Consider the following 24,177-nt stretch of genomic DNA (forward strand, 5'->3'; position numbering starts at 1 on the left):
ATCGATTCGGGCGATTATCGCGATTTTTCACTTCGCGATACTGGCAGGCCGGATCTGACGCGGCGGCGCTCTGGGTGTACGGAGCGGGCTCCGACTCGTGCCCGCTCCGTACTCTGCGACCCCTGGCTGATTTCAGTAGCCGGGGCCCGCTGATGCATCACCGCCGCTAATATCCAGCATGCGGCGCTCAGAGGGGTGTATGGAGCGGGCTCCGGACTCCTGCCCGCTCCATACTCTGCAGCCCCCGGCTGTTCTCAGTAGCCGGGGGCCGCCGCTAATAGCCAGCAGCTGGCTATTAACCCTTTAGATCGCCGCTGTCAAAGCTGACAGCGGCGTCTAAAGGGACATGTGAATGCTCCCTGGTGGGCTAGATCGCCCCCCCCGCGGGCGGGCGATCCACTGTGGAGGTAGCCACAGAGAGCTTCCCTGCTCTCCGTGGCTCTGTCATTGATAGATCCTGGCTGGACCAGGCTCTATCAATGGATCGCAGATCAATGGAGTTCAATAGAACTCTGACTGTTGAGACCCAATTAGCTCCTAGCAGGCTATAACTACCCCTCCCCCTTACTACAATAAATAATTAAATAATAACTGACACAACAACAATTCAACTTTTTTATGGGTGGGGATCGGCCACAGCTTTATTTATAAAATTACTTATATAAATAACAATTTAACTGTAACAAAGACACCGATTGGCTTCTTACCAACCCGAGAGGTGCTGCCACACTGTCCTGTGTGGAGGTCTACCCCGGGTTGACCCCGCTTTCACCGTCTTCTTACCGCCAAGCTGTGACTTACAATAAACAGAGATACAAAAAGGGAGGGAGGGCAAAACTCCGGGTCCTGGGCAGATTGAGGGGGGAAGGGAGGCACCCCAGCTATAAATACCCAGGGGAGGGCCCCTGAAAGCCCAGGAAACTATTAAACCCCTGATTGGTGCACTCCTTCCCCCCCACCCATGGGACATACCACTATAGTTACCAATAAGTTTTTACAGGCGGGGGAGGGGGCTAAAAACCTTGCCTGTAGATTTTTTAACCCCTTAACTGCTCACCAGTCAGGGGGCAAGCTAGTTATGCACAGCTTGCCCCTCTAATTCATCTGTCTGAGGAATGTAATGATTCCTAAAAGACTAATAAAGTGTATAAAAAATAAAAATAAAGTTTTAATAAAAGTGTAAAAGACATTGTTTTTTTTTAGACAGAATTGGGATATATCGCGATGTATCTTCACCTAGACGGTATCGCAATATAACAGGATATATCGAATCGCCACACTGGTATCGTGATTCGAACACACTGGTATTGGCGATTCACACCCCTAGCTGCTGTATACTACAGAGGAAAATCTTTATTTTTTTAATTTCTTTTTTATCTTGTCCACAGTGCTCTCTGCTGACACCTGATGCCCGTATCAGGAACTGTCCAGAGCAGGAGAAAATCCCCATAGTAAACCTATGCTACTCTGGACAGTTCCTGACACGGACAGAGGTGTCAGCAAGAGAGCACTGTGGACAAGACAAAAAATACATTCAAAAAGTAAATAATTTCCTCTGTAGCATACAGCTGCTAAAAAGTACTAAAAGGATTAAGATTTTTTAATAGAAGTAATTTACAAATCTGTTTAACTTTCTGGCACCAGTTCATTTAAAAAAAAGTTTTCCACCGGAGTACCCCTTTAAGGGGGTACAAGCAGGAACATTTAAAGAGGCACTGTCATTATGAAAAACTTTTTATATTTTGTAGTACTACTCATAAGATGACTTTTATAAATATACATTTATTTAAAAAAAAAGTCAATTTTACTAAAAAATAAAAAATGAAAATAGCCGCCTCTAGGGGTCATCTGTCTTTATGCACTGTAAAGTGTGTTGGTATCCAGTATAGGAGATCACCATTGCACCATTATAGCCTTCAGCTGTACCTAAACTACAACTCCCATCATGGGAGTTGTAGTTTTGCAACAGCCGGGGGTACAACCTTTGTAAACCTCTGTTTTAGAGCTGTGTATTCTCCAGCTGTGTGCCTCCAGCTCTTCCAAAACTACAGACAAATGATGTGTGGGCATGCTGGGAGTTGTAGTTTTGCAACAGCTAAAGGCAACACTGCTCTAACACAGTGCTTTATAAACACAACAGCTCCAGTTGCTGCAAAACTACAACTCCCAGCATGCTTGAACAGCCAAGGCTTTCTCTGACTCCTGAAGGACAAAGAAGCTGATCAGACATTCAGGAGTCTGTGAAAGCTGAATGACACACATAGTGACAGCGATGTTTATTAGCACCCAGCTTTACTAGGAACAGATAGAAAATGTATGCATAAAACTACTGTGCACTGATTTGCAGACTGCCAGACTCAGATCAGATGAGTCATCACAGTGAGGGAAAGAGATGAACACGCCCCCTCCACAAGGCAAGAAAACAAAGCAAGTGAGCAAGATATAAATGCTATTTGTTAGGGAAATATAGGTCCTAGACACATAAAAATTTGAATTAGGTACTGAGTAACATATCACTTTATTTTTTTTGTTTTTTTGCACTATGGCAGGTATACTTTAAGATGATACAATCTAGCTCAGCCACTTTAGTTAGGCACTCTAGATCAGAAACTCTAGATCAAGCACTCTATATCAGTCACTGTAGATTAGACACAAAATCACACAGTCTAGATCAGGGGTCTCAAACTCAAATTATCCGGGGGCCACTGGAGGTAGCAGCTGGGTGAGGCTGGGCTGCATGTGTCCCTTACATATAATGCCCCCATCATGCACCCCTCACATATAATGACCCCATCATGCGCCCCTCACAAACAATGCCCCCATCATGCGCCCCCACATATAATTCCCCCATTATGTGCCCCTCATCATCCACCAGAAACACCCCCATCATCCACCAACAACCCCCCCATTCCCCCTACCCCCGTGTGGTAATAGCATGAGCTGATGGATGATGGGGGTGCTACTTCTGGGGGTTCCCCACATTAGGTAGGCAGCAGGTTCCTACATTAGGTAGGCAGCAGGTTACCCACATTAGATAGGCAGCAGGTTCCCCACATTAGGTAGGTAGTAGCAGGTTCCCACATTAGTTGGTAGCAGGTTCCTCACATTAGGTGGTAGCAGGTTCCCCACATTAGGTAGTAGTAGGTTCCCCACATTAGGTAGTAGCAGGTTCCCCACATTAGGTAGTAGCAGGCTCCCCACATTAGGTAGTAGCAGGTTCCCCACATTAGGTAGTAGCAGGTTCCCCACATTAGGTAGTAGCAGGTTCCCCACATTAGGTAGTAGCAGGTTCCCCACATTATGTAGAAGCAGGTTCCCCACATTAGGTGGTAGCAGGTTCCCCACATTAGGTGGTAGCAGGTTCCCCACATTAGGTGGTAGCAGGTTCCCCACATTAGGTAGTAGCAGGTTCCCCACATTAGGTGGTAGCAGGTTCCCCACATTAGGTAGTAGCAGGTTCCCCACATTAGGTAGTAGCAGGTTCCCCACATTAGGTAGAAGCAGGTTCCCCACATTAGGTAGTAGCAGGTTCCCCACATTAGGTAGAAGCAGGTTCCCCACATTAGGTAGTAGCAGGTTTCCCACATTAGGTAGTAGCAGGTTCCCCACATTAAGTAATAGCAGGTTCCCCACTTTAGGTAGTAGCAGGTTCCCCACATTGGGTAGCATTGTCGTCGTCCCCCCCCCCCCACTCACACACACACACGCACTTGCACACACACAGACAGACACCCACACATGCACACACAGACAACCTTACCTGTCCTGCGCTTCTCTCCAGCGGCGGCATAACGAGTGACGTCACTGACGTCCTACTGTGCGGGTCTGCGGAGGGATGTCACATGCGCGACATCCCTCATCAGACTCTGCCCGGCACCCGGAACAGCATGTCCGGGTGTCGGGCAATACAAATCACACATCCCTGGTGCGGACCACAAACGTTCGTGCGGCCCGCGGGCCGGGAGTTTGAGATCCCTGGTTAGATCAAGCACTCTATATCGGCCACAATAGATCAGATGCTGGATCACACACTCTGAAACAGGCAGGAAATTTAGATCAGACACTCTAGTTAGGCTCTCTAGGTCAACCACTGTCGTTCAAGCACTTTAGATCGAACATTCTAGATCAGACACTAGATAACACACTAAATCAGGCATTCTAGAACAGCCACTTTAGATCAGACACTAGATCTTACATTCTAGATCAGAAACTTTAGTCAGGCACTCTAGGTTAGGCAAAAAAATTCAGTTTAAACCCATGTGTAGAAGCTAAAGACAGAAGGAAAGTGTTAAAGGGGTACTCCATTGGCCAGCGTTCGGACATAAATATTCCGAATGCTGTTTTCGCCCTGCGAGGGTCTGCCATGTCCCTCGTGACATCATGGTCACACCCCTCCCATAAACTTGCAGTGAGGGGGCCTGGCCGTGACTTCACGAGGGTTGTGGCAGACCCCCGCAGTGCATTCAGAACATTTACTTCCGAACGCTGGCCAATGGAGTACCCCTTTAAGGGTGTGTGAGCAGAACAATACAAAAATGCTTGATAAGGCAACACATTCTAGATCAGCCACAGTAGTTAAAGCTCTGTAGATCGGTCAGTAATTCTAGATCGGCCACTTTAGACCAGACACTGGAGCTCACATTCTAGATCAGTCACTATATTAGGCATTATATTTAGTATAACCGCATGTATTAGAAGCTAAAGACAGAAGGAAAACATTAAAGGGGTACTCCACTGGCCAGCGTTCGGAACTAAATGTTCCGAACACTGTTTTTGTGCTGTGGGGGTCGGCCACGTCCCTCGTGCTGTCATAGCCACGCCCCCTCAATGCAAGTCTATGGGAGGGGGTGTGACGGCCGTCACGCCCCCTCCCATTGACTTGCATTGAGGGGCGTGGCATTTTTGTCACGAGGGGTATGGCCAACCCCCCGCAGCGCAAAAACAGCATTCGGAACATTTAGATCAGAACGCTGGCCAGTGGAGTATCCCTTTAAGGGGGTGGGAGCAGGAACATTTTTAGGACATGAGGCAGATTTATCAATCTTAGGATAGAACTGTCAGATTTGCCCATAGCAACCAATCAGAGCTCAGCTGTTTTCCCAGAGCAACCTGAGACATGTAATCTGAGTTGTGATTGTTGCTATGGGCAACAAAGACAGTTTTAATGAATCGGTCCCTCTGTGATTTTTTATATGGTGAAGTAACTGATGGTCGGAGTCCCTCTTTATAGTCTTACCAGCTTAAATCCAAAGTTAAAATCTCGACGTTTCACTTCCACCGCTTCACTATCATTTGTGGCCACGCTTCTGGCTCGCCTATGAACACTTTCTCCAATAGGTATTTTTTCAAAAGGGTGGCGGAGCGGTGCTCTGGCTTCACGTTTCCTTCTACTTGTAGGGACCCTTCCTTGTACCCCAGTAACATTATACCCATACAGAGTATATAAGGTCTCTTGTGTATCTCTATCCAGCTGTTCCAGGTCCTCCAGGATAACCTGGTATCTGAGAATTAGGAGAAACCCAAATAATGTTAATTATGACCATTAACCTATAAATATGCACTCACTGACAACAACACATATAATGCAATTAAAGAGAAATGGTGGATTGCTTTGTTATGCCTCAGATACTGTATGTAAATGATTACAGGTAAGGTCTGATTAGACACTGGGTCTTGCCAAAAGATAGTGTTAAAATGCTTCCCCTGCTGCCCTATATAAAGGCTCTCAGAGGCTACTTTTGGGTAGTGTACGTCTTGGTAAGAGATCTGTGACTGCTAGTCATGCCTCTACGATGCACTCAGAAACTCACTCCTGATAGCCCAGACAGATCACCGGTAGAGAGGATTGTTTGATCCATCAATAAGCAAAAAGCAGCTGCCACAGTTTCCTTGTCTACCATCCAGACACGAGTGGCCCTGTCATTACACACCCCTGTCTCTTCATTACACACCCCTGTCTCTTCATTACACACCCGTTTCTTCATTACACGACTCCCTATCTCTGCCGGGACCATTTCCAGGCATGTCAAAGAAGGATATTTGGTGTCATGGTGCCTCCTACCATAGACACACAGCCACCGTCACCTTTGTTAGCAGTGGTGTCTTGAATGATGAAACCAGGACTGCTATGGACTGGAACTGTATTGTCTTTAGTGCCAAATCCAAGTCCCAAGGGTGGTTTGGCTTGAGTATGGAGGCCTCGTGTTGAGCACTTCAACACTGCCCCCTGCTGGTGTGATGATATGGGAAGCCATCGCATACGACAGTCGGTCACCCCTAGTAGTGATATATGGGACACTAACAGCTCAGCCATATGTGCAGGACATCCTGCGGACACATGTGGCGCCTCTCATGTCTTCCAACTGGAATTGTTTTGCAGAAAAACGGTCTCCCGCATGCAGCAAGTGTTTCTCAGGAAAGTCTCAATCAGATGGCAACATTTCCTTGGCCTTACTAGTCACCAGATTTATTGGCAATTAAGCATTTATGGGACCAGTGGGGACACAGCTTCGGCAGCCTACGAGTGTGCAGGATCTATGGGCTCAGCTGCAACATTTGTGGGCAAATGTGGTGCAGGATGCCATAGGGAACCTGTATGCCTCCATTTCCAACCATATCTCATCTTGCATCATCTTGTACCCCAACAGTGCACTAAGATCTCCTTCAATTGTACAGATTTCCCCAATAAACTTTTCCTTTTGCTTTCATATTGTAATCACTTCCATACATTATTACATTCATGTATAAAGTTTTCTTCCATTCCAACAATTTGTTCTTGATGCCTTATCTTATTTGTCAGTAAGTGTCAATCCCATTCACAGGGCCGGACCTAGAGGTGTGTGTGACCACTGTGGTTGCACAGGGAGCCGTCAGAAAATGTATTATTATTTGTATGGAAATATTATTGAAATATTATATATGTTAATGTTATTAGATAACATGACGTTGAGCTCTTATTTGACACCATTATATGAGTACTCTGTGGTGGTATTTACATTGCATGGCACTGTTACTTAGGCACTATACAGTGAATATATTTTTTTGATTCAATGGTCAAAGTAGCATAAATTGGAGGAGGTCAATTATTCCCCGCATGCTGCACTCGACTTCATCTGACCAATAGAGAGTTGAATGGTGCGGCAGCCAGTGCCGGATCCTGGGGGGGCGTGCGATTGTTGGGCGCAATTGCCCCCCCCCCCTCCCCCGGATTAATTTCTCCCTATCAAATTCAGGACATCCCTGAGTCCCAAAAGATCTTTTTGGGACACAAGGATGTCCCGGTTACCTTTCTGCGGCCCTGTGTTAACTTAAAAAACGCAGGGACTGCCAAGAGGTAGCACATGCAGGGACGTCACTGACGTCCCATGCTTGTGCCCATAGGAGCAGAGCGGAGCAGCGAGTACACGTGCATGGTAAGTTACCAGTGGCACGTCAGCTTCGGTGCTCCGACCACTGCTCCCCCGGTCATAACGGTAGATCATGACCCTGCATCGGAGGAGCGGTGGTCAGAACACTGAAGTGGGGCAGTACACAGACATACAGCCTCCAGCCATACACTGTATATGGCTGAAGGCTGTATATCTGTGGGGCCACTGCCAACCTAATGTGGGGGAACATACTGCAAACCTAATGTGGGGGAACATACTGTCAACTCAATGTAGGGGGAACTATACTGCCTACCTAATGTGGGCGACCTATACTGCCTACCTAATGTGGGGGAACTATACTGCCTACCTAATGTGGGGGAACTATACTGCCTACCTAATGTGGGGGAACTATACTGCCAACCTAATGTGGGGGAACTATGCTGCCTACCTAGTGTGGGGGAACTATACTGCCTACCTAATGTGGGGGGACTATACTGCCAACCTAATGTGGGGGAACTATACTGCCAACCTAATGTGGGGGAACTATAATGGCTACCTAATGTGGGGGAACTATACTGCCAACCTAGCATGGGGGAACTATGCTGCCAACCTAGCGTGGGGGAACTATGCTGCCAACCTAGCGTGAGGGAACTATGCTGCCAACCTAGCATGGGAGAACTATGCTGCCAACCTAGCGTGGGAGAACTATGCTGACAACCTAGTGTGGGAGAACCATGCTGCCTACCTAGTGTGGGGGAACTATGCTGCCTACCTAGTGTGGGGGAACTATGCTTATGCTGACAACCTAGTGTGGGGGAACTATGCTGCCTACCTAGTGTGGGGGAACTATGCTGCCTACCTAGTGTGGGGGGAACTATGCTGCCTACCTAGTGTGGGGGAACTATGCTGCCTACCTAGTGTGAGGGAACTATGCTGCCTGCCTAGTGTGTGGGAACTACCGTATGCTGCCTACCCAGAGTGGGGGAACTATGCTGCCTACCTAGTGTGGGGGAACTATGCTGCCTACCTAGTGTGGGGGAACTATGCTGCCTACCTAGTGTGTGGGGAACTATGCTGCGTACTTAAAGGGTACTCCACTGCCCCTAATGTGGGGGGAACTAAAACCTAATGTGGGGGAACTGTACTTACAACCTAATGTGGGGGGACTATACTGCCAACCTAATATGGGGGAACTATACTGCCAACCTAATGTGGGTGAACTACAACCTCATGTGGGGCAACTATACTGCCAACCTAGTGTGGGGGAACTATGCTGCCAACCTTATGTGGGGGAACTATGCTGCCAACCTAATGTGGGGGAACTATGCTGCCAACCTAGTGTGGGGGAACTATGCTGCCAACCTAGCGTGGGGGAATTATGCTGACAACCTTGTGTGGGGGAACTATGCTGCCTACCCAGTGTGGGGGAACTACTGTATGCTGCCTACCTAGTGTGGGGGAACTATGCTGCCTACCTAGTGTGTGGGAACTACCGTATGCTGCCTACCTACTGTGGTTGAACTATGCTGCCTACCTAGTGAGGTTAAACTATGCTGCCTACAAAGTGTGGTTGAACTATGCTGCTTACCTAGTGTGGTTGAACTATGCTGTTTACCTAGTGTGGGGGAACTATGCTGACAACCTAGTGTGGGGGAACTATGCTGACAACCTAGTGTGGGGGAACTATGCTGCCTACCTAGTGTGGGGGGAACTATGCTGCGTACTTAAAGGGTACTATACTGCCCCAGCGTTCGGAATATTTTGTTCTGAACCCTGGGTACGGGCTGTGGGTGTTGTGACGTCACAGCCACACCCCTTGTGATGTCACACCATGCCCCCTCAACTCAAGTCTATGAGAGGGGGCGTGTCGACATCCGCATGGTACTCTGATAATGCCCCTCCCAAGACTAGACTCCGCACCCTGGCGGCAGCACACATCTACCGTTCCTTTCAACCATTAGGGATTCTGGCCCCCCCCCCCCTTCTTATGATCTCTGATCAGACACTCATTTGCATATACTGAAGACTGGGATTACTGTAGTCTGGATGCATGTAGCAAGGAGAGGTAAGTATGGTTTTCATCAGTGTCACCCCCCACTACAAGTTTGTACCAACAGGTAAGTGGGAGTGATACTAATCACAGATTCCCTTGATCTTTACCAGCTCCCATTGCAGTAGCACTTCTTACTCTTGCATGTGCATCATTGCTATTTGTAACTGGTAGTCTCCAGTTTCCCATCACATTCCAAAAACATCCCGATAGGATAATCTGGAATTTAGATTGGGATCCCCATTGGACACAGGGACCGATGTGACAATCTTTCTACAGTGCTTCAGAATATGACTATGTTAATGAATATTATAAATTTGTAGCTAGTAGTATACAGATGTTATTAGTTTATATTTATTACTTTTTAACCGTATATACTTGAGTATAAGCCGAGTTTTTCAGCATGATTTTTCGTGCTGAAAATGCTCCCCTCGGCTTATACTTGAGTCAACTCTCCGCCTGTCAATCCCTTCTCAGTGGTCTTCAACCTGCGGACCTCCAGATGTTGCAAAACTACAACTTCCAGCATGCCCGGACAGCCGATGTTTTGAAACATCTGGAGGTCCGCAGGTTGAAGACCACTGCGGCCTTAGTCATCATCCAGACCCCCCCTTTAGTATTCTACTCACCTCCCCTTGGTGGGAAGGAAGGGTGAGCTGGTCCGGGACATCTATGCTGCAGGGACCATCCGGTGGGGAGGGTTAGTCGTTCCGGGCTGTCCATTTTAACCGGGAGGCCCTCTTCTCCGCTCCGGACCTGCCCCGGACTCCCTGTGTGGCGTCCCTGTGTGGCGTCCCAGTCACTAGACTGGGGCCAGCCCGGAGCGGAGAAGAGGGCCTCCCGGTGAAAATGGACAGCCCGGAACGACTAACCCTCCCCACCGGACGGTCCCTGCAGCATAGATGGCCCGGACCAGCTTAACCTTCCTTCCCACCGAGGGGAGATGAGTAGAAAACTAAAGGGGGGTCTGGATGATGACGAAGGCCGCAGTGGTCTCCAACCTGCGGACCTCCAGATGTTTCAAAACTACAACTCCCAGCATGCCCGGACAGCCGATGGCTGTCAGGGCATGCTGGAAATTGTAGTTTTGCAACAACTGGAGGTTCGCAGGTTGAAGACCACTGAGATTGACAGGCGGTGATGATGATGAAGGGGGGGGGGTGGATGATGATGAGAGGGATGACGGTGATTATGACGGGGGTGAAAATGACAGGTTGATGATGACAGGGTGATGATGACAGGCGGTAATGATGACAAGGGTGTTAATGACAGGGTGATAATGACGGGGGTGTTAATGACGGGGGTCTGGATGATGACAGGTGGGGAATGATGACGGGGGTCTGGATGATGACATGGGGGGATGATGTATTTCCCACCCAAGGCTTATAGTCGAGTCAATAACTTTTCCAGGGTTTTTGGGGTGAAATTAGAAGCCTCGGATTATATTCGGGTCGGCTTATACTCGAGTATATATACGGTACTTTACAAGACATTGCTATGCCTGGTCTTTTATTGCATGGGAGCCATTTTGGTTGAAGTACTAAATGAGAACTGCTGCTCCTGGCATTGCTATAGGGGAACTGGTATGGATGGACTTAAATGAGAGAAACTGGTTGGCATTGCTATATGGGAACTGCTGTGGCTGGTATTACCGTATTGGAAATTCTATGGTTGATGTTACTGTATGAGAATTGCTTGGCTGGAATAGTTTGATCCTATTATATTTGCAGTTGTAGTGAGAAACCCAGAATATTAAAGGGATGAGGTGACATCATAGTTTCAGCTTCTATATTTTGGCAATGTCACTGCTGCCTATGAGATACTCAACAAAGTCACCTCTCTTTCCTCACCTGTACGGATTCAGGGTGCACACGGTCACAGCCGGGAAAAACATCTTGTCTGAATTGACATTTACGGTGATGCTCACTGGGTAGCTGAAGTACTGTCCAAAAAGAAGCGCAAATTGCCAATATAGGAGTCCAAAGGTGACCAGGAACAAGACAAGCCAAAACGCGGTTTTCATGCGATTGTTTCGGGAGCACACCAGCCGGATGGCACCATGAATGGTTGTGTTGTTACAGAAGAACTCAAAGAGTTCCCGGTATGAAGAATAAAATTCGATGAGTCCTTCCTTACTCTCTTTCTCCTCTGAAGACATCCTGGAAAAAAATGCAAAAAAATATAAAAATTACTAGAAAATTATAAAGAAAACCAAACAATAAAGCACATTTCCAATGCGCACGGCGACACCACATATGTTTAAGTTTATTATTGTTTAGATAATTTTATTTAAAAAAAATGGGAAGAAAGGGGGGGGGGGTGAAACTTTTATTAGGTTAATAAAGTTAATTCTCATTCCTTAACTTTTATTTTTTCAACTTTTTTTTTTTAACTATTTTTTTTGTATAACATTTAATCTCTGGATTGCATACACTGCTCAATGCTGTGCCATAGCACAGCACTGATGAGTGTTATCGGTGCTCCATTGATCCAGCCTGCCATGACTTCCTGGAGCATTGGAGTGCCGATCGGATGTGAGGAGCCGCCTGGACCATCCCGCTATGATGTGCGCTCAGCTCCTGAGCAAGTGTCATAGAACGGGAGTGAGCGCAGGGTGTACATGTATGCCCTGCAAACTTAAAGGGGAACTCCGGTGGAAACAAGTTGAAAACAAATGTTTTCAAATCAACTGGTGCCTGAAAGTTAAACAGATTTGTAAATTACTTCTATTAAAAAATGTTGATCCTTCCAGTACTTTTTAGCTGCTATATAAAACATAGACATTTGTGAATTTCTCTGACAACAGTGCTCTCTGCTGACACCTCTGTCCATGTCAGGAACTGTCCAGATTAGAAGCAAATCCCCATAGAAAACCTCTCCTGCTCTGGACAGTTCCTGACATGGACAGAGGTGTCAGCAGAGAGCACTGTGGTCAGGCTGGAAAAAAACTTCACAAATGCCTCTGTAGTATATCTGTAGTATAAAGCAGCTGATAAGTACTAGAAGGGTTACCTTTTATAAATAGAAGTGATTTACAAATCTGTTTTAACTTTCTTGCACCAGTTGATTTGAAAACATTATTTTTTTCCCACCAGAGTTCCACTTTAAGGTGGAACAAAAAGCATTGTCCATAACAGTGGAAAGGAATCCTTGCACGCAGTCACTATGGACTACACCAGTGAAGTCCTTTTACCGTTTGCTCAGATAAATAAGACACAAGCTATTGCAACATCAAAGTAGAATTACTGTACAAGTACAAAAACATCCAAAGTAAATATTTACAAATTCTGCGTAAAGCACACAAATTATCCCACGGATAGCGACTAGAGGAAAGATACTTCCTTTTCCTTAAAGGGGTACTCCGCTGCTCAGCGTTCGGAACAAAAACTGTTCCGAACGCTGGAGCCGGGAGCTCATGATGTCATAACCCCGCCCCCTCATAACATCACGCTCCGCCCCCTCAATGCAAGTCTATGGGAGGGGGCGTGACGGCTGTCACGCCCCCTCCAGTAGACTTGCATTGAGTGGGCGGGGCGTGATGTCATGAGGGGGCGGGGCTATAACATCATAAGCTCCCGGCGCCGGCTCCAGCGTTCGGAACAGTTTGTTCCAAACGCTAAGCAGCGGAATACCCCCTTAAGTAAAGTGTATTCTAAAGAACCACACAATTTTTCTGCAACATTTTGAACAGTCCTAGAAAGAAAGTAAAGTTTACAGTTACAGTTTACTTTTGGGATACAGAAGGGTTTTCCATCTATCATTGTCAATAAGATATAGATACAAGAAAATGGAATGATCACCAATACATCATTAGACTTAAAGGGGTACTCCCGTGGAAAACGTTTGTTTTTAAATCAACTGGTGCCAGAAAGTTAAACAGATTTGTAAATTACTTCTATTAAAAAACTTTTTAGGGGCTGTATACTACAGAGGAAATGCTTTTCTTTTTGGATTTCTCTTCTGTCACGACCACAGTGCTCTCTGCTGACCTCTGCTGTCCATTTTAGGAACTGTCCAGAGCAGGAGAAAATCCCCAGAGCAAACATATGCTGCTCTGGACAGTTCCTAAAATGGACAGCAGAGGTCAGCAGAGAGCACTGTGGTCGTGACAGAAGAGAAATCCAAAAAGAAAAGCATTTCCTCTGTAGTATACAGCCCCTAAAAAGTGCTGCAAGGATGAAGATTTTTTAATAGAAGTAATTTACAAATCTGTTTAGCTTTCTGGCACCAGTTGATTTAAAAAAAAAAAAAAAAAGTTTTCCACGGGAGTACCCCTTTAAAAACTCTTTAAGCTTTGATCCATCCCCAGATGCCGGACGTCAGGGTGGCTGGGTGACAACCCTTGGAGGAGGTAGAGTGTTTGTCACCAGGTACGTTACTAAATCCATTTAGATGTAGGATTAAATGTTCCATGTGATGAAAGGCAGCATCTTCTATATAGTAATTACAATAAGTGGACGGGCAGGTTATAAGTAATGAATCATACAGAAATGACTGTGTTCTCAGCGCGGAGACAGAATATGTTATTAGGTTATTTATAGAGTTAATATAAGAAAGGCTCCGCTGTCTGACGCCTCTCAGGATGTTTAGGTCCCCGCACTCACACAGCAATCCCTGCCAGATAATAGACACATACATATGATTAGATCCTGGGCCACAATGCAACATCTGTGACCTACCACGTGTCACATAGAATACTATGATTATGTCCTATTATATGGTAGTGGGTCCAGTAGACCACAGGCCAAGAGCACCCGGGGCCACTACATCCTCTGTTCCCCCTATAATCAAGTCAAAAAATATGATGTTTAAAGGGATACTCCGCTGCCCTGTGTCGGAAGCTCCGCTCCCCAGTGTCCGGAAGTTTATCGTTCCGTGTTCAGGGCTGCACCTCGTGACGTCACGCTCGCTCCCTCAGTGAAAGTCTATGGGAAGGGGGCGCGATGGCGTGACGTCATGAGGGGCAGCTCTGAACACGGAAGCCCGCACACAGCGTCCGGAATAAAAAAACTTCCGGACACTGGGGAGCGGAGCTTCCGACACAGGGCAGCGGAGTACCCCTTTAATTTTAGTAGAACCAAATAGTCTGTCTGCCTTGAAACGAGGTCTTGAATGCCCTATACCCATGCAGCACCCATTGTACCACTCCTGAGTTAAAGGGGTACTCCCGTGGAAAACTTTTTTTTTTTTTTTAAATCAACTGGTGCAAGAAAGTTAAACAGATTTGTAAATCACTTCTGTGAAAAAATCTTAATCCTTCCAGTACTTTTTAGGGGCTGTATACTAATATCCCAAAAAAATAAATGCATTTCCTCTGATGTCATGACCACAGTGTTCTCTGCTGACCTCTGCTATGGGGATTTTCTCCTGCTCTGGACAGTTCCTAAAATGGACAGCAGAGGTCAGCAGAGAGCACTGTGGTCATGACATCAGAGGAAATGCATTTCTTTTTTGGATTTCTCTTTAGTATACAGCCCCTAAAAAGTACTGGAAGGATTAAAAATTTTTAATAGAAGTGATTTACAAATCTGTTTAACTTTCTGGCACCAATTGATTAAAAAAAAAAAAAAGTTTTCCGCGGGAGTACCCCTTTAAACCATACTGATTCAGAGTAAATGTCTGGCACCTGAGGCTGATCATACAAACAAGATAACTATGTCTTATAGGGATACTCCGCCCCTAGACATCTTATCCTCTATCCAACTTATCCCCTATCTCCGTGCTGCACCGGGCATTCATTGAGAGCGTCGGGTTCAGTGCTGAAGGCTCGTGACATCACGGCCGCGCTCCGCTCGTGACGTCACGGCCATGCCCCCTCAATGCAAGTCTATGGGAGGGGGCGTGACGCCCCCTCCCATAGACTTGCATTGAGAGGGCATGGCCGTGACGTCACAAGCCTCTGCCCGCATCCCCGGTCATGCGCCACAGAGTGAAGTCTAGGGTGTCGCAGCCGAGATCGCGGGGGGCCCGCCTCTGGGGATAAGATGTCTAGGGGCGGGAGTACCCCTTCAACCTGCTGATTTTGGAAAGAACTAATGACCACCTGTGGTGACCCAGTACAGGATGTTGTCTTGTCCGGTAAACATTGCCTCAGTGTCACTGTTCTGGGCCCATGTCTTCAGGGTATATTGTATTTTGTTATCTTGTGATCAGAATACATGAATGTTTGGCCTAGTTTGCACATGTATGTGGGGATCAGGAGAGATAGCTTTCGGCTGAGCAATGATCAGGTAAACATCAGAAATGTATGACCAGCTTTACGTTCTTATAAACCAGTTTCCCTTATACTGCCCTGGTGGGGATAGTAAGGGGCAGACACCATGTTGGGGTAGGTTTACTTTCCAATAGCATGTTATTAAAAAATATGCTTCTTTCTATTTAATTTTCCACTTTGAAAAAATGACCACTAGGGGTCTCCCTACCAGTCCTTTTTTATAGATTTCAGACTCATGCAGGAGTCCTAAATCTCAGACTGCAGCCGGAACACAGACAAACTCAGCACTGCTCACTGCCAGGGAGTTTGCCTGTGTCCCGGCTGCAGTCTGAGATTTAGGACTCCTGCATGAGTCTGAAATCTATAAAAAAGGACTGGTAGGGAGACCCCTAGTGGTCATTTTTTCAAAGTGGAAAATTAAATAGAAAGAAGCATATTTTTTAATAACATGCTATTGGAAAGTTATTCTGCATACATTAATCTATAATATATCAAAAGTTTTTTTGATGAAAGGTACCCTTTAATGTATAATCCATTTTTTATTTACTTCAGCAAAACAGAGTACATGTCCTCAATTGCGGAAAAAAAAACCTGGATGAACTTGTGTGAATTTTAAAGGGGTACCCTCATAACTATTTTCTGGATGAGAGATTAAAGACCCTTTTGTTGAAGAAATTACTCTGCTTTCTGTTGTAAGCTTTAAACTCTCATCCATAACCCTAAATGACAAAATTTGCAATCAGACTTTCAGTCCTGCAATGACCAGAGGTTGCCTAACACCCTATAAAGAAAAAGTAAATAGAGGTGGTCCCCCATTTTAGTTCTCCATCTTGCCGTGGAGGACCCAGCACCACTGTGAATTACATATACATTTCCCTGATTTCAATGAAAACTTTGTAATACCGAATTCCACCTGCGGGAGCACTGTGAGAGAATTGAACTTTCTATTATCTCTATTATTCATAGTAGATAGAAAGGCCTGTCCCCCCCCCCCCCCCTGCCAATGGACCCGGCTCATAAAAGACTACCCCTTTACTTTTACTTCTCATTGCTCCTGCAGCTCCAACCCCTTTCCCCTTTTCTAGGTAACAGGATCCTCATTTTTTTTGGACTGGTTTAAAGGGGTACTCCAGTGGAAAACTTTTTTTTTTTAAATCATTTGGTGCCAGAAAGTTAAACAGATTTGTAAATGACTTCTATAAAAAAAATCTTAATCCTTCCAGTACTTTTTAGGGGCTATATACTACAGAGGAAATGCTTTACTTTTTAGATTTCTCTGATGTTATGACCAAAGTGCTCTCTGCTGACCTCTGCTGTGGATTTTAGGAACTGTCCAGAACAGGAGAAAATCCCCATAGCAAACATATGCTGCTCTGGACGGTTCCTAAAATGGACAGCAGAGGTCAGCAGAGAGCACTGTGGTCATGACATCAGAGAAATCTAAAAAGTAAAGCATTTCCTCTGTAGTATACAGCCCCTAAAAAGTACTGGAAGGATTAAGATTTTTTAATAGAAGTAATTTACAAATTTGTATAACTTTCTGGCACCAGTTGATTAAAAAAAAAAAAAAAAGTTTTCCACGGGAGTACCCCTTTAAGTTTGGAAAGGTTTGTTGAAATAATACAACAGCTCCAACCAAAATTTTTGGTGGCTCAGTAACAGAGAGCTGGGGTTCTGGGTTTTATATAACCAGGTGCAACATCAGCTCAGGATTTGTATGTTCTCCCCATGTTTATGTGGGTTTCATCTGGGTCCTCTCATCCTCCAAGATCCAAGCTTACAAGGTTAGTCAGTAGGTTATATGAAGTCCTATTAAAGGGGTACTCTGCCCCTAGACATCTCCAATGGATAAGGGATAAGATTTCAGATTGCAGGGGTCCCGCCGCCGGGGACCCCCACGATCTCAGCTGTGGCACCCCAGACATCTGGTGCACTAAGTGAACTTCGCTCCTTCCTGGATGACTGGCGATGCGGGGTGGAGGCTCGTGTTGTCACGGTCACGCCAACTCAATGCAAGTCTATAGGAGGGGGCGTGACCGCCATCACGCCCCCTTCCATAGACTTGGATTGAGGGGGCGTGGCCATGACATCACGAGCCTCCGGCGCTGCACCCGACACTCTAAACGAACACAGGGTGCAGCAGGGGGATCGCGGGGGTTCCCAGCGGCGGGACCCCTTCATTCAGACATCTTATTCCCTATTGTTTGGATAGGGGATAAGATGTCTAGGGGCGGAGTACCCCTTTAAGGGTCCCTAAAGTACATGTGCCTGAAATAGGAAATTTAGCATGGGGCCAGGAACTAATGTGGTAGTATATAGCGTTGAAGAGCATTTTGGTGCCAATAACAATCATGATGACAGTCAATAAGCACAAGCTGTGACGTTGTCCGATTTCTTTTGTATATATTCAGATAGCTCGCAGGTGTCATGCTCGGTGGATGGATGCTTTCACGCTCAGTTGACAATTCCCGTCCGCAGACAATACGCAGCATGTTGACAAGTAGATTATATGTGAAGTTGACTTCATTTCCTTATGATATCACATTACAGTTTTCATGGCTTGGGTGTATTTAGCGGCCTTTACGCTGATTACAGAGGAGTCTCATACTGCAACCTATGGGCTGGGTAACCAAAAGTTTTGCCATTAGAAGCTCCGTGTAGGTTATGGAGGGGCAAGCTGTGCATAACTAGCTTGCCCCCTGACTGGTGAGCAGTAAGAGGTTAAGAAATATACAGGCAAGGTTTTTAGCCCCCTCCCCCGCCTGTAAAACTTGCCAGTGGCTACAGTGGTATGTCCCATGGGTGGGGGGGAAGGAGTGCACCAATCAGGGGTTTAATAGTTTCCCGGGCTTTCAGGGGCCCTCCCCTGGTTATTTATGGCTGTGGTGCCTCCCTTCCCCCCTCAATCTGCCCAGGACCCGGAGTTTTGCCCTCCCTTTTTTGTATCTCTGTTTATTGTAAGTCACAGCTTGGCGGTAAGAAGACGGTGAAAGCGGGGTCAACCCGGGGTAGACCTCCACACAGGACGGTGTGACAGCACCTCTCGGGTTGGTAAGAAGCCAATCGGTGTCTTTGTTACAGTTAAATTGTTATTTATATAAGTAATTTTATAAATAAAGCTGTGGCCGATCCCCACCCACGGAAAAGTTAAATTGTTGTTGTGTCAGTTATTATTTAATTATTTATTGTAGTAAGGGGGAGGGGTAGATATAGCCTGCTAGGAGCTCATTGGGTCTCAACAGTCTGAGAAGAATCTGGGAAGAACATACAAACTTTATGCATTGCTACCAAGAAGAACATTAAAGGGTTATTCTGGCCTTATAAATCTAATCCCTTATCCAAATGATGGGGATAAGATGTCTGATCGCGGGGATCCGGCTGCTGGGGACCCCCAAGATCTCGGCTGCAGCACCGCAGACATTCGGTGCATGGAGTGAACTTCGTTCTGTGCTGGATGACTGACGATGTGGGGCCGATGCTCGTGACGTCATGGTCAAGCCCCGCTCTTGATGTCACGGCCATGCCCCCTCAATGCAAGTCTATGGGAGGGGGCGTGACGGACGTCACGCCCCCTCCCATAGACTTGCATTGAGGGGGGGTGGCCATGATTTCACTGGCGATGCACCTGACGCTCTAAACGAATTCCGGGTGAAGCAGGGAGATCACGGGGGTCCCCAGTGGCGGGACCACGGCGATCAAACCTCTTATCCCCTATCCTTTGGATAGGGATAAGATGTCTAGGGGCGGAGTACCCCTTTAAGTCTCTGAGTAAATGTTGCAAAATTAACATACAAAGCTCATGCATATGTTGTCGAAAGAAAATGAAGGACATCCAAACTCCATGCATTACTATCAAGGAGAGCATTCAAATACCATGGAGATGTTGTAGGTAGAACATACACACTCTATGGGGGAAATTTATCAAAAACTTTTCCAGATGAAAAGTTGCTGAGTTGCCCATAGTAACCAATCAGATCGCTCCTTTCATTTTTCACAGGCCTTTTCAAAAATGAAAGCAGCGATCTGATTGGTTGCTATGGGCAACTCAGCAACTTTTCCTCTGGACTGGTTTTGATAAATCTCCCCCTATGTATTTTTGCAAAGAAGATAAATTCATACTCCATGAAGAGAGACATTGTAGGAAGAACATACAAACTCCATGTAGATGTTACCAGAAGAGCATAGAAACTTCATGCATATGCTTTAGGAAAATATGCAAGGTCATCAAAGATGTTTTAAGTAGAATGTAAGGAATCGGTGCAAATGTTGCCAGAAGAACAGACAAGCTCCATAAAAATTTTGTGGGAAGAACATATACATTTGTGGTGATGAGGGCAGATGGAATTAATCCCTTGTGTTCGTGATGCCAGGGCACAGTTTATCCTCTACACCACCTGAAGGAATACCGCTGGATCCTGGGCAAGGCACGGGGGCAAATAATGACTCAGAAGCCAAGTTATCGAACAACGGCAGCTTTACTGAGTCAGACAGGTGTAACAGTCTATACAGCTTGGCTAGGCCCACGGAGGTGACCAGTGACTTCAAAGACCTTAGGGCTCGCTGGGACTTATAGTGGACTTGGACAATTTGAATGTAGGCCATGCTGACTTGAGACCGGATGACTTGGACTGACTTGACTATGGCAGACTATGACTGACTTCACCCCTTCTGTAGCTTGTGTAGATGTAGTATAGAGGGCTACTGATTATTATTTTAAGGGTCATAGCCCATAGCATTTGCTAAAATGTCTGTTTATCTGACCTTACAAGAAGAGATTTACAGTAACTATCTTCCCAAGCCTGAAGACCATCATGAGGTCTTCCTCATCATATGGATCTGACCAATAATAGGTTTCAACGTATAGGCTTCTATATACATGTGTGTATCAAGTATAAACAAGCATAAAACCTGCCCAGGACACTGCTTCTGGCCATATAAACACCATGAAGGCAACCCCATTGGGCTCCATGAGGGGTGATATCGGGATGGTCCCATCTTTCCATAAAATATTTGCACAGGGCACTCAATCTGCAGGGAGAAACGACATAAGACCCTATTTCACAGGGCAATTGTAAGCAGGACAGGTTGATATCACCCTGTATAGTAGGGCCAGTGATCAGCCAGTGACAAAAGATCATTGTCTACTGTGTTAGGCTAAGTTTCCTCTTGGATTTTTTCATTGAAAAAAACGCTGTGGCCAGATGTTAGCTGTAAATCTAGTACTACCAAAAAAATAAAAAATAGAGAAAAAAAGTGAAACACACACACGCACTGTTTATAAAAAATAATTAACATTTTGTTATCAAAAATAATCCTTTGGTTTTTTTTTTGGTACCCAGCAAATAAAAAAAATAAATAAAAAAACTCCAAAGGGGCCAAAAATGCAATTTCCACTCAAATGCAAAAACGCCAGAAAAAACGTCAGATGCAGGAAATTGCACTGGCGTTTTTTCTGGGTTTTTTTTCTCACATAAAAACGCAGGAAGAAAAAAAACAAGTGGAAACTTAGCCTAATAGAGAACGTGCGGCTGACAAGTGATGGCGTCAAAGGGCCACATGAACAATCCAGTGCTTGTTTGTGCAGCCCTGCCCGTCTGATGCTAGAGCCTTGGTAACAGACTCTGTAAATGAGCCGAGCTCATCAGATTATTCCCTGTATCCCCATTGGGGCTCACAATCTATTCATCTATCAATATGCTTTGGAAAGTGGAGGGAAAAAACTGAGTACCCAGACAAACTCTTCACCATGGTGGTTATTGAACCTAGGATTCAAGCACTGAAATGCAACAGTGCTAACCACTGAGCCACCATGTTACCCTGACATAGAGGGCCAGCACTCATGTATGGGGCCTACTGGCAGGCCTAGTGCAAGATTTTGCCACCCTAGGCTGAAGCTAATTTTGCCGCCCTTTGACCTCGCCCATTGGCCTCTCCCGATATATGAAGGCAAGCGCGATGTCTGGATGTTGGACGGACCTGACCTTAATGATGGCCCTTGCCTGCCTCGAAGGTGGCACTGCGCTCCTCCAAAAGGCTGAAAAAAGCTGATTATTATAGTACAGGTGGGGTGGGGGTAGCATGGCGGGGTTTTGCTTAATGGCCAGGTGCTTTGGATGGGCAAGTGCTTTGGATGCTGGCTAACTTTATTGCAGCAGGCAGAGCAGTACCCCCATTAAGAGGGTGCTCTAGTCGGCTGCCTATTTTGCCCATAGGCAGATCCGGCCCTGCCTACCGGGCTGTCTAATGGGGCCCTAAGCAAACAAGAGAGAAGGTCATGAGAGGAGGTGACATCAGCAAACGTCAGGCCCTCAGAATGGGACGTACAAGGAGCTTCACTGCAGTTGTTTTTTACTTTATAACTCTATACCCAGGGCCGGTTTTAGGCTTAGCGTGGCCCTAGGCAAAATCAAAAGAGGGGACCCAAAAGTCGTAATAGTGCACTCACCAGATTTACACATTTTTGGTCACTTCAAATACAATAAAACATATCTTTAAATCAATTGAAAAGTCACATCAAAACAAAAATGGTACCGATAGAAACTACAAATCAAAGCGCAAAAAATGACCCTCATACATCCCCATATACAGAAAAAAAAAAGAGTTATAGGGATCAGAATAGTACAATTTTATATTTTTGTATAGTTCCCCCACATTAAGTTGGCGGTATAGTTCCCCTACATTAGGTTGGCTGTATAATCCCCCCACATTAGGTTGGCAGTATAGTTCCCCACATTAGGTTGGCTGTATAGTTCCCCCACATTAGGTTGGCTGTATAGTTCCCCCACATTAGGTTGATAGTATAGTTCCCCCACATTAGGTTGGCAGTATAGTTCCCCACATTAGGTTACCAGTATAGCTTCTTAAGATTAGGTTGGCAGTATAGTTCCCCCACATTAGGTTGGCAGTATAGTTCCCCTACATTAGGTTAACAGTATAGCTTCTTAAGATTAGGTTGGCAGTATAGTTCCCCCACATTAGGTTGGCTGTATAGTCCCCCCACATTAGGTTACCAGTATAGCTTCTCAAGATTAGGTTGGCAGTATAGTTCCCCCACATTAGGCCCCCCTCTCCCCCTGCTTTTTCAATTTTTTTTGAATCAGGGACGTCACTCATCATTTCCTGCAGCCGCGGCCGGACTGCTAAACTTAAGCAGCCGGCACTGCAGGGAATGATGAGTGACGTCCCTGACACCGCGCAGAGGAGCCGGCAGGAGACATCACTCGTCATATTATCCACACAGCCCACAAGACCCACCGCATTACCTGAGCCTGCCGAGCGCGGCCAGGTAAGGAAAAATTGAAAAAGCAGGAGAAGTGTCTGGGCCTGTCCCTGGTCACTGTTTTAAAGTGGCCGCGGCCGGGCTGCAGTGGGCTGCTGATCCGTTACTGAGCAGCCGGCAGGGGGACCCCTGGGGGATGGGGGCCCTAGGCAATTGCCTAATTGGCCCTGCCCTAACGCCAGCCCTGTCTATACCCATTTCTGGTATAGAGTTTTCTGGGCAAACGAGAAGCTTTAGGGCCCATTCACACGGCAGAATTTCAGCTTGCGGAATTCCGCTGCAAATTAAAGCCCATAGACTTCTATGGGATTCCGCACTCCCATGGGAGTGCGGAATCCCATAGAAGTCTATGGGCTTTAATCTAAGGTGGAATTCCACAAGCAGAAATTCTGCCGTGTGAATGGGCCCTTAGGGAGGGAGTCTGAAGGCCTCAGCATTATAAATAGCACATGGGAAATGGGGCCCAGAAGCTTCACCTAATGCTACTGTTCCAGGTGTGTCCTAAATGATATAAATGATATACAACAGCCAAAATAGCCGTCCTGGTTCACTGGAGCGCATCTTATGACTACAGCCTCAGCTTTATCTCAGGATGGGATCTCACAAATACTTCTTTATCGCCCATTTTCCCATCGAGCTCTAAGCAGACCTGAGGGCTTGTCCGGCACTTATACTAAGGGGTCATAAATGGTCCCCGGCACAATGACTGGAATGTTACAGGTGATTTCTCAATATTGCAGGTTTGCTCCATAAAGTCAACACACAGCCGCTGAATCACCTCCTCTATAATTTTCTATAAGTGTTCTCGTAAAACCCATCGCCAGGTTACAGGGATCGCTCAGGATTAAAAAACATATCTGCTTCTTTTTATAGAAACAGAACTCTGCTTGTCCATGGATTGGGTGTATTATTGCAGCTCAGCACCATTCACTTAAAGGGGTACTCTGGTATATTTAAAGGGGTACTCCGGTGAAAAACTAATTTTTTTAAATCAACTGGTGCCAGAAAGTTAAACAGATTTGTAAATTACTTCTATCAAAAAATGTTAACCCTTCCAGTACTTATCAGCTGCTGTATGCTACAGAGGAAGTTCTTTTCTTTTTAAAGGGTACCTTTCATCAAAAAAACTTTTGATATATTATAGATTAATGTATGCAGAATAACTTTTCAATTGTATGTTATTAAAAAATATGCTTCTTTCTATAAAATTTTCCACTTTGAAAAAATGACCACTAGGGGTCTCCCTACCAGTCCTGGTCGCAAGCCT

The 24,177-nt window shown here is 45.9% G+C and overlaps 2 protein-coding genes across 10 annotated transcripts in view; one reads left to right on the forward strand and one right to left on the reverse strand.

Moving 5' to 3' along the window:
* The window catches only part of SCNN1A (sodium channel epithelial 1 subunit alpha), a 244,685-nt gene that overhangs the window by 85,826 nt on the left and 134,682 nt on the right, over nucleotides 1-24,177 (reverse strand). For 7 of the 8 annotated variants that reach the window (XM_056530726.1, XM_056530728.1, XM_056530724.1 and 4 more), the window contains 2 exons: nucleotides 11,268-11,576; nucleotides 5,237-5,501 (listed from right to left, as the gene is read on the reverse strand). In XM_056530726.1, the coding sequence (XP_056386701.1) occupies nucleotides 5,237-5,501; nucleotides 11,268-11,575 (573 nt within the window). In that variant the 5' untranslated portion in view covers nucleotide 11,576. Of the gene's footprint in view, nucleotides 1-5,236; nucleotides 5,502-11,267; nucleotides 11,577-19,504; nucleotides 19,519-24,177 lie in introns of those variants that run through there. The other variant, XM_056530729.1, reaches the window with a different exon arrangement.
* Nucleotides 1-24,177, forward strand: part of LTBR (lymphotoxin beta receptor) — a 214,515-nt gene that overhangs the window by 22,887 nt on the left and 167,451 nt on the right. The window lies entirely within an intron of this gene.

The sequence above is a fragment of the Hyla sarda genome, chromosome 7, assembly GCF_029499605.1.
Source record: "Hyla sarda isolate aHylSar1 chromosome 7, aHylSar1.hap1, whole genome shotgun sequence".
NCBI classification, from domain to species: domain Eukaryota; kingdom Metazoa; phylum Chordata; class Amphibia; order Anura; family Hylidae; genus Hyla; species Hyla sarda.